Genomic DNA, 15,998 nt, shown 5'->3' on the forward strand with positions numbered 1-15,998 from the left:
CATATGAAGCGCCCTGTGGGGGCTTCTGGGAGTGCCCAAGTCAACCAGGTAGGTGACCTTACCTTTTCTCTCTACAATAATGTGTGGGCCACTGGCTGATTAACAGTCAGCACAGTCTTCTGGTCATTCCACTGCTTCTGAAGTTCTTAGCTGGCCTGAAGATTTTGTGATGCCCTCTTCGTGTATTTGATCACTCTTGACCTTAGGCCCAATACATAATCCACAATGTCCTGTTTTCGATGTTGAGAGTTGTCCCCAGCCTTCTTTCACAAGGGCAAGTGGACCCCTAACAGGGTGCCGAAACAAATTTTTAAAGGGACTATAGCTCACTCCGTTTGAAGAACCTCCCTGTAGGCAAAGAGGAAGCAAGGAAATTGGACATCCCACATCCTGAGTTTTTCTGAGAGTGTCATTATCATGCCTTTGAGGATTTTGTTGAATCTTTCAACTAACCCATTTGTTTGTAGATGTGAGGAGTGGTGAATTTGTAAGTGACACCACACTCCTTACACATGGCTTTGAGGTGTGCAGACATGAAATTTGCACCTCTGTCTAATACCACCTCTTTAGGAAAATCCACCCTGGAGAAGATTCCCAGGATGGCCTTAGCCACTGCAGGGGCTGTGCTGATCCTAAGAGGAATTGTCTCTGGGTACCTGGTGGCATGGTCCCCCAGTATAAATATTTTCTCAGAGGCTGTTGGAGGGTCCAGGGGTCAACAATATCTACCCAACCCTCTCAAAGGGGGACCCAACCACTGGTAATGGAATTAAGGGGCCATTTGGGGTGCCAACCATTTTGCCACTGGGTTGAAAAATGTCACACAGTGGTGACAAAACTCCTTGGTGTCTTCAGACATGTGGGGCCAGTGAAAGAGAAGGACAAGTCTGTTCCAAGTCTTGCTTTGCCCCAGATGGCCTGCAAGGGGATAGTTATGTACTAAAGTTAACAGGAACTCCCTACATTTCAGAGGAATAACCAATCTCCTGGTGGCACCAGGTTTAGGGTCCCTTGCTTCTGAATAAAGGAGGATATTGTCCAGTAGACCTATGGGTACCACTGACATACCCCGCTTCCGGTGCTGTAGCTTGCTCCCTTAAACTTTCCAGTGTCGGGCAGGATTACTGTTTCAAACAAGAGGTCCTCCCTGGTGCCACCCCTGCACCTAAGAGCTCAGCTGCATCGGCTTTAGGTTCCACTCAAGGAGTAGGTTCCTCTCTCCTAGGAGTGGAATACTCACTGGAAGTTTGAGCGGGGGTAACTTTTCACCCTGTCTGTCTTTCTTTTTAGGAGCTTCCTGGGCCATTGTTTCAGGGTCCAGTGCTCACTTTGCTTTTTGGCCTGTGCTCTAGTCGGGGCAAAGATATGCCCAGGGATGCCAAGCATTGCTGCACGGGCCTCCAACTCCACTTCAGCCCAAGCTGAAGTCTCCAAGTCATTACCGAGCAGACACTTGTAGATCAGAGGACACTACAACTTTCTTAAGGCCAGTAAATACCACCCCCCTTTCCCTCCCACTCCAAGCTAAAGTCAACAACTGCCATAGGGTGGCACTGAGTGTTGTTGTGAGCATCAGTCACTTGGTACACGTGACCAAGCAGGTGTTGGTCAGGTGACACTATTTTCTCAGTCACCATTGTGACACTGGCACCTGTTTCCCTGTAAGCCTCTGCCTCAACACAATGTATCAAGGGATGCTGCCTGTACTTATCCATCTTAAGGTCACAAGCAGCTAGGGTGGCAAGATCAATGTCACCCTCAGAGAGCAAAAAACAGCCTCAATGGTCTCTGACTAGCCCAGAGCCCACTAGATTACCCAAGGTGAGCCCAGCTACACTTTTGAACTAACTATTACCACTAGTAGTGGTAGAAGGCTTGGTGCTATTTTTAGGACAGGTGCTGTCACTTGCCTTATGGCCTTTTCGTCTACATATGTGGCACCAATGTTTCATGTGGGCAGATAAAGAGGACTCAGGCCCACCCTAGAAGAGTTTTGTGGGCCTGTTGAAGACTTTTTGTGTGTTTGTCCCCACCCTTGTCCTGATTCTTACCCGAATCCTTCATCTTGTGGTCACCCCCAGTGGGAGCTTTCCTACCTACCCTGGTGCAGACCCATTTGTCTGCCTTCTTTCCCTATTTTTGGGGACAGATCAGAGAAGATTCCACCAGGTACTGATACAGCTGATCAGAAATGTAATTGTTAAGGATGTGCTCTCAAGATTAGGTTGTACAAGCCTTGATAGTCACTTGCATTGCTTCCATGCAACCAGCCTTCCAGAGCTTTAACAGAGCCGTCCACAACATCTACCCAATCCTGGGAGGACTCCTTTTTAGTCTCCCTGAACTTGATTCTACACTGTCCAGTGGTTAGCCCAAGCCCATCAAAGAGAGCATTCTTGAGTGTTTGATCATCATTTGCATTCCCTTCTCTGAGAAGTTTATCTCTGCCTTTGCCAGAGACGGAGAGTCACAAAATTGCAGCCCACTATCTTTGAGGGACCTTCTGTACTTTACAGGCCCTCTCTAAGACAGTGAACCATTTGTGAATGTCATCTCCCACATTGTAAGGTGGGACTATCTTACTCAGGTTCCTAAAGTCACAGGGGTCCTACCTGGCCCTGGTGTCCCTAAAGGTATTGCTGCTACCACCATGGTGAGCTAGCCCCCAAATATGCCTTTCCCTCTCCACTGCCAGAGCGTCCCTTTCTAGGGTTATCTGCTGCTGCAGTCTGTGTGTCCTGGTCTAATTTCAACCTATGGAATTCCCCATCTATGGACTCCCTCTGAATTAGAGTGATGTGTCCCATCAGATACTGATGAGACATTGGTACTGGCAGATGGGGAGGACCTATCCTTCCTCCTGGAGACCCTCTGTACCAATCCTCTAGGAGTAAAGGTGGTCCTGCTTGAGTCAACCCCATTTTCACTACCTGCAGTGTTCCTAACAGGGCTGTGGTGCTCCCCAGTTTCTTCCTGACTCTCCTAAGTGTAGCCTAAGTCTACCCTGTCTAGGATTGCTGAGTTAGTTTCTACTTCCTCCTCCCCCTGGCTGCCTGGGTTTTCCTGGTCAGCCTGGAATAGTAATCCGGGAAGAAGATTCTTTTTGGGATTTCTCCAGGTCTTTAACTTCCTGGAAGCACTTATCTCCCTCAACTCTTGAAAAGTACAGCTCTCATACTGAGTCCAAACATGCCCAGGTTCGGAGTTCCCATTATGTAGCTGGACACAGGTAGTGTCATGGAGCTGGAGTTCATAGGGGCACCTCTTCTCACGGAGGGGTGCCCTCAGCACAGGGACCTGCACCCTACCCTCTGGGCTAGAAGGGCCTACCATGGGGTGACTTACAGTGACCTGGTGCAGTGACCTGTGATGAAAGGGTGCATGCACCTTTTCTCTCAGGCTGCAATGACAGGCCTGCGGACACATTTTTCATGGGCTCCCATGGGTGGTACAATACATACTGCAGCCCATGGGGGGGAATGCCTGCTGCCCCAAAGCCCTGGGTACCCAAGTAACATATACTAGGAACTTATAAGGCGGCACCAGAATGCCAATTGTTGAGTGTACAAACGTCCTAAGCAACTGCATTTAGAGGGAAAGCACACAGTCACTGGGGTCCTGGTTAGCAGGATCCCAGTGAAAACAGTCTAAGCACACTAAAAGCAGGCAAAAAGTGGGGGTAACCATGCCAAAAAAGGGTACCTTCCTGCATGGAGGATGGTGGGATGTGTAAGGAAACTGCAACCCGATAAGGCATCACAGAAGGTAAGTAACTTGTTCATCTAATAGAGACTTCAAGTTGCAGATTCCTTACCTTTGAATACCCAAGCAATACCATCACAAAGGTGGGTCTGCGAACCAAGATCATACTAGAAAGTCCTGCAGGACCAAACGGGCAAAGTACATGTCCCTACAGACCTACGTCTAGGCAGTACTGTTTGGTAAACGTGTGCAGAGATGCCCAAGTTGCCATCAGACAGATGTCATGGACTGGAACATCACATGCTAATGTAGTGGTCGCAACTGTTGCTCAGATAGAATGAACATGCAAACCTTCAGGTGGATGCTCTTTGGCCGGTGCATAGTAGATCTTAATGCAGAGAACAACCCACCTGGAGATGGTCCACTTCTGCATTGCCTGACCTTTATTTGCACCGATATAACCGACAAAGAGTTGATTATCCACCCAGAACTTTTTTGCACAATCAAGGTGAAGGAAGCTGGCTCTTTATATGGTATACCAAAATGAGGTATACCGTGCAAAGAGTCCAGGGATTTCCTTATGACTGAACAGGGAGTTGCTCTAGCAATCCCAAGGTGCTCTCATGGGGGTAATGCGACTGAGCAGACTTAGGCTTATCAAAAAGAAGCATTAGACATCCGCTACATGCACACAGTCAATAAATGATACACAACTGAATAAGGAGATCCACACCAATTTATAAAAAATAGCATTTATCTTTATAAAATGTTAGGCACCAAGATCATCACGTTCAGGTAAGTACGTTTAGTTATGATTTTTTTTACACGTTTGCAAAATCAACACTCAGTGCAATTTCTGTAGTGGAACTGTTATCATTGGAAGAAAGGATATACTACATTCAGGTACTTTACAGCTACTTACAGGACCAATTTTCCGAACTTAAGGCGAGTATGGGGCAGGGTTCAAGGAAGCACAAAGGTCACCTCGGAAGGCACTGGTTGTCTAGGTGCAGAAGTGCTTTTCAGCATTTGGTGCCCTAATGATATCCTATGGGAAAAGGAACACACTGCATTCTGGAATTAAGGTAAATGTATGGCAAAGACCAAGGCAGCACCAACAGGGGCCTTCAGGAGGCACAGGGCATCCGGATGTAGAGATGCTTTTCAGTGTCAGTGTCCTAATGTTTTCCTATGAAGAAAGGTCTGGCTAGAAAGATACTGCAAGCTGGGACTGGGGGACCAGTTCAGCTGAACCAATAAGGGGGCTCAGGTCTCATGATGGACATCTCTCCTCTTCCTTAGAAGGATGTGGGAGTGATTAAAAAGTGGGCACTTTTGACAGAAAAGAAGCCCTAGTGCAAAGCTTTGTCAGGATAGATGGAAAGGTAGGGAGGCTTAGATGACCATGCCTGCATCTCACTCATCCTGTGGGCAGATGTAATGGCTACAAGGAAGGCTGTTTTACAAAACGAGAAGCTTCAGAGGACAATTGTGGAGGGGCTTGAAAGGAGCACACATCAGAAATGTCAAAACCAAGTTCAGATCCTATTCGGGCATAATGAATGGGGATGTTGGAAAAAGGTGTTAAAGACCTTTGAGGAACCTCTGTAAAATAGGGAACCTAAACAAAGAAGGTTGATCAGGCAACCTCAAAAAAAGCAGAGCCCTGCTGGGCTAAGGAAAGGATAAACAACCTCACCTCAGAGAGGGACAGAGAGGGGGGTAAACAGACTTGCTTGTTCAGCGTGCCACACATTTCTTCAGACAGGCGTATGACATTTTGGTGGAGGGATGCCAAGATTACATTATAGACTTTAGGAGGATAGTCAAAAGCTGTCAACTGTCTCTGTTCAATCTCCATGCAAGTAGGCAGAGAGTGTACAGGCTAGGGTGCAGAACCCACCCTTGCTGCTGTGACAGAAGATGCTCCCAAAGAGAGTGATCAGATGATCGATGGACATGCTCAGCAGCTCGGGATACCAGACCGATTACTTAGGGCCAGTCGTTCCGGATCCTCTTGAGAACCCTGGGCAGAAGTGGTATGGGCAGAAAAGTGTACAGGGGGCCTGAATTCCACCCAAGACAAAACAAACCTGAGTGACTGTCATCTTGGAAATTCCAACCTGCAAAACTGCTGACATTGCACATTCTTTGTGGAGGCAAACAGATGTGACCAAGGCTCTCCCCACTGCTGAAAGAGACCTTGTGGCACACCTGTAAATGGAGACATCATTCATGATCCACTAGGCATTTTCAGCTGAGTTTGCCTGGTTTGGCGTTCAGAGAGCGTGCCTGATGTTGAACCACCTAGGATATGCTTTGCTGTTCCAGCCACGTCCAGAGTTGCAAATCCTCTTGTCAAAGGTTCCATAACCCCACCACGCCCTACTCGTTGCAGTACCATATGGTGGTGGGGTCTGTGAACGCCTGTACCATTTCCCTTTGATAGAGAGAAGACATTCCTTCAATGCTAGCCGGATTGCACGGACCCTCAACTGCTTGATGTGGAGTCTGGATTCTGCCGGAGACCAGATGCCTCTGATCTCCATCTCTCCCAGATGGCCACCCCATCACCCCATTCTAGGAGTGATGTATCTGCCACTACTGTTAGATCTGGTTCGGGAAAGGGGAGGAATCTGTCCCTGACCCAATCACAGTTCGTTAACCACCACTGGAGATCTTGCACTGTTCCCTCTCAGATTTGGACCTTGTCGGAGAGATTCTTCTGATGCTGCACCCACTGAAACTGCAGGTTCCATTGCAGAACCCACATGTGGCATGTGTCACCAGCACGATGCAGGAGACATGCGGCCCAGCAGCCTCAGAGTCATTCTCACCAAAATCCAGGACAGAGTCTGAAACATCGGTATCATAGCCTGAATATCCTGGACTCACGGCTCGAGAGGATAAGCCCGAAACTGCCCTCTATCCAGCTCCGATTAAATGGATCCTCTAAGAGGGAGTAGGTGTGACGTCGGCAAGTTTATAGTGAACCCCAGCAAATTCATGAGGCCCACTGTAGTCTGGAGGTGGGAAAAGATCGCCTGGGGCGAGTCCATTTTCAAAATCCAGTAGTCCCCTGACTTTTGCAGATGAGCTGCGACCACAGTCACCACCTTGGTTAACACTCGAGCAGAGTTGGTAAGACAAGAGAGGGGATCAGAGTGAAATTAAAGTGCTTATGGCCCACAGTGAACTTCAAGTAACATCTGTGGGCAGGCAGGACGGGAGTATGAAAATAAGGGTCCTGCAAGTCCAATGCTACCATCCAGTCTCCTGGCTTCAGGGAAGATAGAACATAAGTCAGAATGAGCATCCTGAACCTGTCCTTCTTGAGGAAGAGATTGAAGGACCGAAAGTCTAGGATAGGGAGGTTGCCCTGGTCCTTTTTGGGTGCCAGAAAGTAGCAGAAATAGCAACCACAACCTACTTCTGGCACAGGAACCCTCTCTACGGCTCCCCAGGCCAAGAGAGCCATAACTTATTCGAAGAGAAGGGATCCTCAATCATCTGATTGTAGGATGGTGGCATGGATGGAGTAGTCCCGAAGGGAAGGGAGGCAACTGTCCTGTTCACAGGAGCCCCTGTGCTGGGTTTTTACCAGGTAAACAGTAGGACATCCGCAAGGGCCCCATTAAATGGGAGCATGGATTCTCAGCAGGAAGCTCCAGGTTGAAGCACCTCTGTCGGGAGTTTAGTCCTGACCGCCACCAAAGGTAACTCAAGGTTCAGGACCTCAGCTGCTCTTTTCATCACCAAAGAATAGAAAGCTCCCTCCTCCACAGCCACGGAAGGGGGAGAAAGCATGCCAGTACCTGAATAAGTATCCAGTCCGCTGGCTTCACCCAAGTCTGTATGCAGTCTTGCTGCTATTATTCTAAAGGGTCCAGCGACCCCCTCCCATTCCTCACCGTAACCTAGCCCAGAAGAAAGGGACTCAGGATCCAACATAGAAGGAAAGGCTCCTGCTAGTGTCTGCATTGTACAAAGCCCATCCAGCTCCATGTCAGAGTTTGGTATAAGACTGGGGATGGCGCTGCCCATTTGCTTCAGGATTGACATCGGGGAAGGTCAGAGTGGTGTGACCAATGCTGGTCCAGATCCATGACTGGATCCATGGGTTCCACCCGGGGCTGAAGCAGACGGCATGGAACCCGAAAGAGCCCCTCCCAACTCCGCAGGGCCTGAAGGTGCTCCAGTGGTGTCAGACTGCCCACAAATGAGGCACATAGCCTCATAAAACTGTTGAGTTGGGCAAGGGCTTGCTATGGCTCCTGGAAACTAAGGGAGGTGCTGAGTCAGGCTAGGTACAGGCTCTGCCGAGTGAGGCATGGAATGTCGACGCTCCCTCATCCCGCCACTCGACGGATGAGAAGAAGTCAAAGAACTATTTTTGTGCCTCTATTTACTCGATCACACTGAGGCCTTGGAGTGGGAAGAAGACGATGGAGGACTCTGTTACTGATCCTAGGACCTTCCTCTCAACTCCCACAGAGTCGAGCCACGGGCCGCTATCAGCCTAAGGGACCGCTCTCTCAAAGCTTTCGGATGCATGGCTCGACTCTCAGAGCATGACTTCGGGTTGTGGTCGCACACCAAGCACCAAAGACACACGAGGTGCGGATCCATCAAGGTCATCGCCCGATGACAGGAACAGCAGGGCTTGAACCAGCTATTCCTCGATTACATCCTTGTCGCACCAGGAATTGAAAATTCACAATGTTCCACAAAAATTCAAAAAAGACAGTCAAAAAACGACTAAGGGGTATCTCTCTTTGGATCACCGCTAGCTGGTGCGGAAAGAAAAGTACTGACAACAGGGTGCCGGAGTAGGAATCGCCATGTCATATCAGGCAGGGACAACGCTGAAGACTGATGCAGAGCCGATCAACACCTCCTAACAGCGGAGGGATACTGCTCACAAAAATTCTCCGGATCCAGTCTGACGTCGGGGGGAAATTTAAAGGCAAGGAATCTGCAACTAGAAGTCTCGATCAAAGCATTGTGATCGGAGGCACTGTTAAAGGAGGCGCATAAGCAGACTTGCTTGTGGGACTATTAAGATACATGAAGCCATCATCCCTAAAATGCTCATCACTTATTTTACTGTGACTGGACACTGTGGCTGAAAAAGAAACAATCTTGTCTGGTACTCTGAAACTCTTGCAGGAATGAGATAGGCCTTGGCTGTAATGAAGTCCAGGGTGGCGTCTAGGAACTTTTCCACTTGTAAAGGTTGAAGCTGAGATTTTGTTGTACTGAGAGTGAAGCCAAACTTGTGTAGAAGGCTGATTATCTTCTGAGAGTTCTGCAGACATTGCTGTTTGCTTGCACTCTTGATCAGCCAATTGTCTAGGTGTGGGAACACAGGTGCCCCATCCCCCTCACCCCTTTCTGAGGTGAGCTTTTACTACTGCAAGACATTTTGTGAATATTCTTGAAGAAGTAGTTACTCTGAATGGCAGCATCGTGAACAGGTAATGTTGGCCACTTACTTGAAAACAGAGGTAGTGTCCATGGGCTGGATGTATTGGAATGTGGAAACAGGTGTCAGAGATCTATGGCTGTCATGAAGTCTCCTATGCTGGAGCAATTGTATTACTTCTTGGAGCATTACCATGTGGAAGTGCCTTGACATGATGTACTTGGTAGGGGCCTAAGGTCTAATATGGGCCTTAATGTATTAATTATAACAGAAAGGACCCACTGATTTAATGTAATTTGTACCCAGTGTAGGAAGCTCGCTCTTAATATACTATATCAAAATGAGATATAGTGTGCACAGAGTCCAGGGGTTCCCCAGAGGCTTGACAGAGGCAAAAATAGATAATACTAATGCCCTCCTCCTGTCCCCTCCCCCCACCACCAAACAAAGCCTTTGACAGCTTGTCCTCATTATCCAGAGAGTGGAGTGCAGAACAGGTTGTCCTTGTACCAGTTTGCAGAGCCCTAGTAAGACAGACTGGAGGGCATTAGTGAAAAACTGTCTCAACTACCATGTGGTGTGCCCAAGAAGCCCTGGTGTTCCCCGAGACCCCATCCTACCATGTTACCACAGTCCCCTGAATGGTGTCCAGCACCCTTTAAAACATTTACCACTCAGTTGAGGGCTCTAACCCAGGCAAAAAATTAAATTATCTGGACTAAGCAGTGGACTACAAAAACATATATAGACACCATTGACTTATTATTCTGAGAGGAAGAAACAGACTGTGTTGTTTAGAACAGCATCGAAAGTCTCATCAAGAAGACCTCTTCCTTTAATGTAGTTAGCACAGATTGTTTCTGGATACTCACTAGAGAAGCAGTGCGGATTGTGGCGAAGTGGTCCCGGTTACGGCAGTAGGCTCTCCGTCTCGCTGCAGTAGACGACTGCTGAGGTTCCACCTCCGGCTGGTAGGGGTCATCATAGAGATTGTCATGCTCCTGAAAAGGAAGAGAGAACAGAAATAGCAATGATATTGCATTTGTTTTCACAAAAAAAAGAATGTTAGCAGCAAACAGTATGGATCAAGGGGACTAAATAGCACAGCCACATCACTTGCCAAGGCTGTTTGTAACATCTGGAGATGAGGGTCAGGGCTTCCCTAGTTTCAGAATTGCAGACATTAATAAAACACCACTAGTGGAAACAAAGTAACAATAGAGAATATCCCAACAAAACAATTATCTAACGGACCATAGCCATAGTTATTGTAGACAGGCCAAACCTCAGTAGTTCTATAGTTTACTGCGGTTCTCAAACTTTTGAGAAGCATGACAACCCAATTTTTCACAACCGACCTAGCTTTACTGGACATGAGACTTGCGATTTATTTATGTAATGACAGCATAGTGTGGTAGCATCCTCTCATTTACAGACAGAGCTTTTTCCATTAAAAGGGCCACTAACTTTGCATTGACATACAGTTTTACTTATAAATCTATATTGCACACAAATGATAATGTGTGGAAATCGGACTTCAGTGAATATTTATCATTGGTGCACCAACATGTAAAGTGCCTTGGTTTTTTCATCATCAGCACAAGCTTTATTCGGTTACATGACCATCAAAGTATCATCAAATACAATAAAAATAAATTATAATCAAGGGAATATTTATAAAAAAATATAACATTATAAACATCTAATAACATGTGATCATGGACATACATTTTTTTTTAAGTACTGTACACTTAAAATAATTCATGAAGAACTACTATTTAAAAAACAACTTTGTATGTGCCATGCAGCCACAAGGAACTAGCTAACTGCCACAGTCAAAAATTTGGAAGTATCACTCCTTAAAATCCTCATTGCTGTACAACACTGATTCACACCCAAGGCACGGCAAGTAGTGTGAATCCATTTTGATCGTGGTCTAAAATAAACGGGACAAAATAACATAAAGTGCTCCACTGTTTCTGAGCTACCATGACATACAGGACACAGGTCAGAAGAAGGAACAGACCCCCATCTACTTATCAAAGATAACAGAAGATTCCCAAATCAAAAACATGCGTACAACTTTTTCCCCCGCAGATCTGATATAAGGTCCAAATATGGGTCAAACTGAGGAATCAACTTAAAGTCCATAAAAGCTAGTCAAACGACTATTAGAATTACTACGAATTAACTCAGTTCTTACGTAGGACCAATATGTTGTTTACCAAACGGAACTGAGTTTTTTCCAAGTTTTGAGGATTTTCCCAAAAACTTCTCAGTCCCAGAAAGTGAAACCAGTTTGACACGTTTGACCCATGGAATGGAGGTCGCACTGGGTCTCTTCAAAAGATCACAAAAGAAGTCCCTGTATATAACAAGTTCGGGAACCGTCCAAATTCTTACCCAATAGAGTAGAGATCTTAGGATAATCAGATCCATTATGCGTTTAAACCCCAAATCCCAAAACAATGGTATTAACGGAGTATTCCGCGGGCAAGCAGTTAAAGCCCTAGCAAAATTGTTTTCTCCAACAGACAATTTTTTACAATCAGAGAATCCCCATACTTCAGCACCATAGGCAGCCGCTCCCTGCGTCTTTGCCAAGTAACTTTTAATGGCTGGAGAAACAGCTTTAAATACAGAACTTATTTAACAGCTGCTCTATTCTGAAGAAGCCCCACACTCTTCTCAATCTGATCCTCCCAAAGCAAATTACTTGATATCCTCACACCTAAGTAATCAATTGAATTAACCCGGGTCAATATAGACCCATCCAGGCCAATGGTGCATCTGCCACGTGAACCTAGGCCAAACACCATTAACCTGGTTTTGTCAATATTCAACTCTAAACCGTAATCCAAACAAAAAGATTTAAATTGATCTACAAGGATTTGGAGACGCATCGGAGTCTTAGAAATTAGAAGTGAATCATCGGCAAACAGTAAAATGGGTATCTTTTGGAAATTCAGAGTTGGGGCATCATTTTGACAGGAGAGCAATATAGGTACTACCTCATTGTGAAAAAAGTAATTAAAAACAGGGCCATAGCACAGCCTTGGCGTACATCCCTCTGAGTAGGGATTTTATCTGTCAACTCTCCTTGATCTCCACACCTCACCTGTGCATAAGTATTCTCATGTAGCCGCCTCAGGAGTTCAACTATATTAAGTGGGGTTTTTAACCTAAGCACAACTTCCCATAACTTCTTCCTCTGGACCAGATCAAAAGCTGACCGTAGGTCCACAAAGACAACGTATAGGGGTTGTTTGGCAAGGACTACATACTTCCAATACAGAAGCTAATTTGAATACCTGGTCTATTGTGCTGGTTTTAGGGGGGGAAGCCCACCTGCAAGGGAGAAAAGACCTGATGATCATGTGCCCAATTCATCAGTCTATCCAGAAGTTCTTTCGCATTTTTTTTTTGTAAATTATCAATAAGACTGATAGGTCTATAATTAAGAGGCAGATAAGCGTTCCTTTTTTTATAAATAGGAATGATCTCTGCACCTTTCCAGGTACTCGGAATTGCACCCCCTGCAGCAATTTTATTTGAAAGCAGATTTATATACCAGGACCAACTAATCGGTTCCAATTTATATAAATCTCCAGGTATCTTGTCAGGTCCCGGAGCCTTGCCTGATTTTAAGGAATTAATCACATTTAATGTCTCCTCTAAGGAGAGGAAAATACAGTCTACTGGTATATGAATATCCTGGCCAGATGGATAAAAACACTCAATAGAAGTAACTGAGGGTAAACGCGCTAGATCACAAAAACTGCTATTTGGTGGAGTAGGTGGAGCAACATAAAGTTGGGTGAAATGAGTCTCAGGTTGTATATGATTCCTAAAGCTACACCTGTTCCCTCTGTCTTTTTGATATTTCCCAGAATAGCTTATTTTTTTAATTTTGCTGCAGCAAGCAAGCCCTGCCAAGCAGAGTCTTCCCATATCTTTTTCACATGCGTTGTCACCTTTTTAAATATACATCTAGTAGATCGAATCTCCCCCAAAGAACCATCTATAATTGCAGTTTTTAATGCCAACTTAGCCTTTGCACAATCCTTGTTAAACCATACATTAGTAACTGTTGTATTAGAAACTATAGAGTTGGACGAGGTATTTTTGTAGAAGAAGCTCTGCAGCTTCTTCAACAGTGACTCATGAATGCTAAGGATGGGGATACTGCTGACATCATATTCTTCGTAATCTACTATCTCATCGATAAAGGCCTTATAAATCCCAGTTATTAGAAAGGGGTTGGACATTACCTTCGGCCAACAAACTCTAATGTGGTTGTTGCTCAGCAAGGGAGGAGGGACCACTGTGCATTGAATATATGTGAGGATCTCCTGAATACATCTCCACTAAAGGTAAGAAGTAAAGGATTATGGTCGCTCTCACAACGAGGTTCCACCTTCATATCTTTTAATACAGGCCACAATCTAACATCCACTAGTAAGTAGTCAATGCTACTGGAGGAAATACCTCTCCTGAATGTGGGCGCCATATGTAAATCTGAGGACGTACGTCCATTGCAGGCCCTAAGTCCATATTTTAGACAAAGTGGCCAACTGGGAGGTCACACAAGAGCAGATACATTGGCTTGTATTCGTTAGTTGCAGGATTCCCCACAATTCATCATCTTCATCAGTTAACCCATTAATCAAGACAGAGGGTTCAAAAGTACAATTCAAATCACCTCCTATTATTAACAAAGTCGAAGGGTGTAAGGTATCCAAAAATAAAAATCAAACAATTGACATAATGTCTGGGACTTCAAGCCACGAGATACCGCACAGGAATAAACATTATTTAAAACAATCTTTAAATCCTGGTGGAATGTAAGTTGGACTCCCATCATGTCCACTGAATCTATTGTTAACAGCAAATGGTCATAATATAACTTCTTATTTAATAACATCAATAAACCTCCTTTTGCACAACCTAAACCCTTCTCTGGAGGTCGGGCAGGAATGCTATATGAGGTAAACCCTTGTATGTGAATCTGTTCCTCAGCCCAGGTTTCTTGAAAGAAACAAACATCCTGACAATTAATGCAGGTAGTCCACTCTATATCTCCCAATTTCTTTCCTAGTCCCGCTAGGTTCCATGACACTAACAATAGCTTAGCTTTGGACGACTCAGAACCAGCAGTAGGGATAACAGTTCCCGCAGAGTGTATAACCCCATTAGATGCCCCCAAGGGCACTTCCTGTGTGACATTTAGTCATCCAGTAACTATTGGTATGGAAGGGGTTTTCAGTTCTACTTGTGATTGACAACCTAAAGTAAAATGAAAATGTCACTTACCCAGTGTACATCTGTTCGTGGCATCAGTCGCAGTAGATTCGCATGTTCTGCAATCGCTCGCCATCTGGTGTTGGGCCGGAGTGTTACAAGTTGTTTTTCTTCGAAGAAGTCTTTCGAGTCACGGGACCGAGTGACTCCTCCTTTTGTCTCCATTGCGCATGGGCGTCGACTCCATCTTCGATTGTTTTTCCCCGCAGAGGGTGAGGTAGGAGTTGAATTGTAGTAATAGTGCCCATGCAATGGAGTGACTAAGTATGCACCTATTTAAGGTTGAGATGATACATATATAAATAATTGAAGGTAACTTCCAAACTGCTACAGGCTTCCGGGGAGGCGGGTGGGCACATGCGAATCTACTGCGACTGATGCCACGAACAGATGTACACTGGGTAAGTGACATTTTCAGTTCGATGGCATCTGTCGCTGTAGATACGCATGTTCTGCATAGACTAGTAAGCAGTTATTTCCCCAAAAGCGGTGGATCAGCCTGTAGGAGTGGAAGTAGTCTGAAATAATGTCCTTAATACGGCTTGACCTACTGTGGCTTGTTGTGCGGATAACACGTCTACACAGTAGTGCTTGGTGAATGTGTGAGGCGTAGACCATGTGGCTGCCTTACATATTTCTTGCATTGGGATGTTTCCTAGAAAGGCCATGGTAGCACCTTTCTTTCTGGTTGAGTGTGCCCTTGGTGTAATGGGCAGCTGTCGTTTAGCTTTAAGGTAGCAGATTTGGATGCATTTAACTATCCATCTGGCTATACCTTGTTTTGAAATTGGGTTTCCTGCGTGAGGTTTTTGAAAGGCAATAAAGAGTTGTTTAGTCTTTCTGATGTTTTTTGTTCTGTCAATGTAATACATCAATGCTCTTTTGACATCTAATGTATGTAGTGCCCTTTCAGCTACGGTATCTGGCTGTGGAAAGAACACTGGAAGTTCCACTGTTTGATTTAGATGGAACGGTGAAATAACCTTTGGCAAAAATTTAGGATTGGTCCTTAGGACGACTTTATTTTTGTGTAGTTGTATAAAAGGTTCCTGTATTGTAAACGCCTGAATCTCGCTTACTCTTCTTAGGGAAGTAATGGCGATGAGAAATGCCACCTTCCAGGTTAGGAACTGTATTTCGCAGGAGTGCATGGGTTCAAAAGGTGGACCCATAAGTCTAGTTAGGACAACATTTAGGTTCCATGAAGGAACAGGTAGTGTTCTTGGTGGTATAATTCTCCTAAGGCCCTCCATGAATGCTTTAATGACTGGTATCTTATATAGGGAAGTTGAATAGGTAGTCTGCAGGTATGCAGATATTGCTGCAAGGTGAATCTTAATGGAAGAGAAAGCTAGGTTAGATTTTTGTAAGTGAAGCAAGTAACCCACTACATGTTCTGGAGTTGTGTGTAATGGTTGTATTTGATTAATATGGCAGTAGCAAACAAACCTCTTCCATTTACTTGCATAGCAGTGCCTGGTGGATGGCCTTCTGGCTTGTTTTATGACTTCCATACATTCTTGGGTAAGTTGTAAGTGCCCGAATTCTAGGATTTCAGGAGCCAGATTGC

General features: G+C 45.4%; 1 protein-coding gene across 8 annotated transcripts in view; it reads right to left on the bottom strand.

Moving 5' to 3' along the window:
- TAOK2 (TAO kinase 2) overlaps positions 1–15,998 on the bottom strand; it is an 873,025-nt gene that overhangs the window by 350,485 nt on the left and 506,542 nt on the right. For all 8 annotated transcript variants that reach the window (XM_069244102.1, XM_069244103.1, XM_069244098.1 and 5 more), the window contains one exon: positions 10,000–10,128. In XM_069244102.1, the coding sequence (XP_069100203.1) occupies positions 10,000–10,128 (129 nt within the window). The remainder of the gene's footprint in view (positions 1–9,999; positions 10,129–15,998) is intronic.

This window comes from Pleurodeles waltl, chromosome 7, assembly GCF_031143425.1.
Source record: "Pleurodeles waltl isolate 20211129_DDA chromosome 7, aPleWal1.hap1.20221129, whole genome shotgun sequence".
Taxonomy (NCBI): domain Eukaryota; kingdom Metazoa; phylum Chordata; class Amphibia; order Caudata; family Salamandridae; genus Pleurodeles; species Pleurodeles waltl.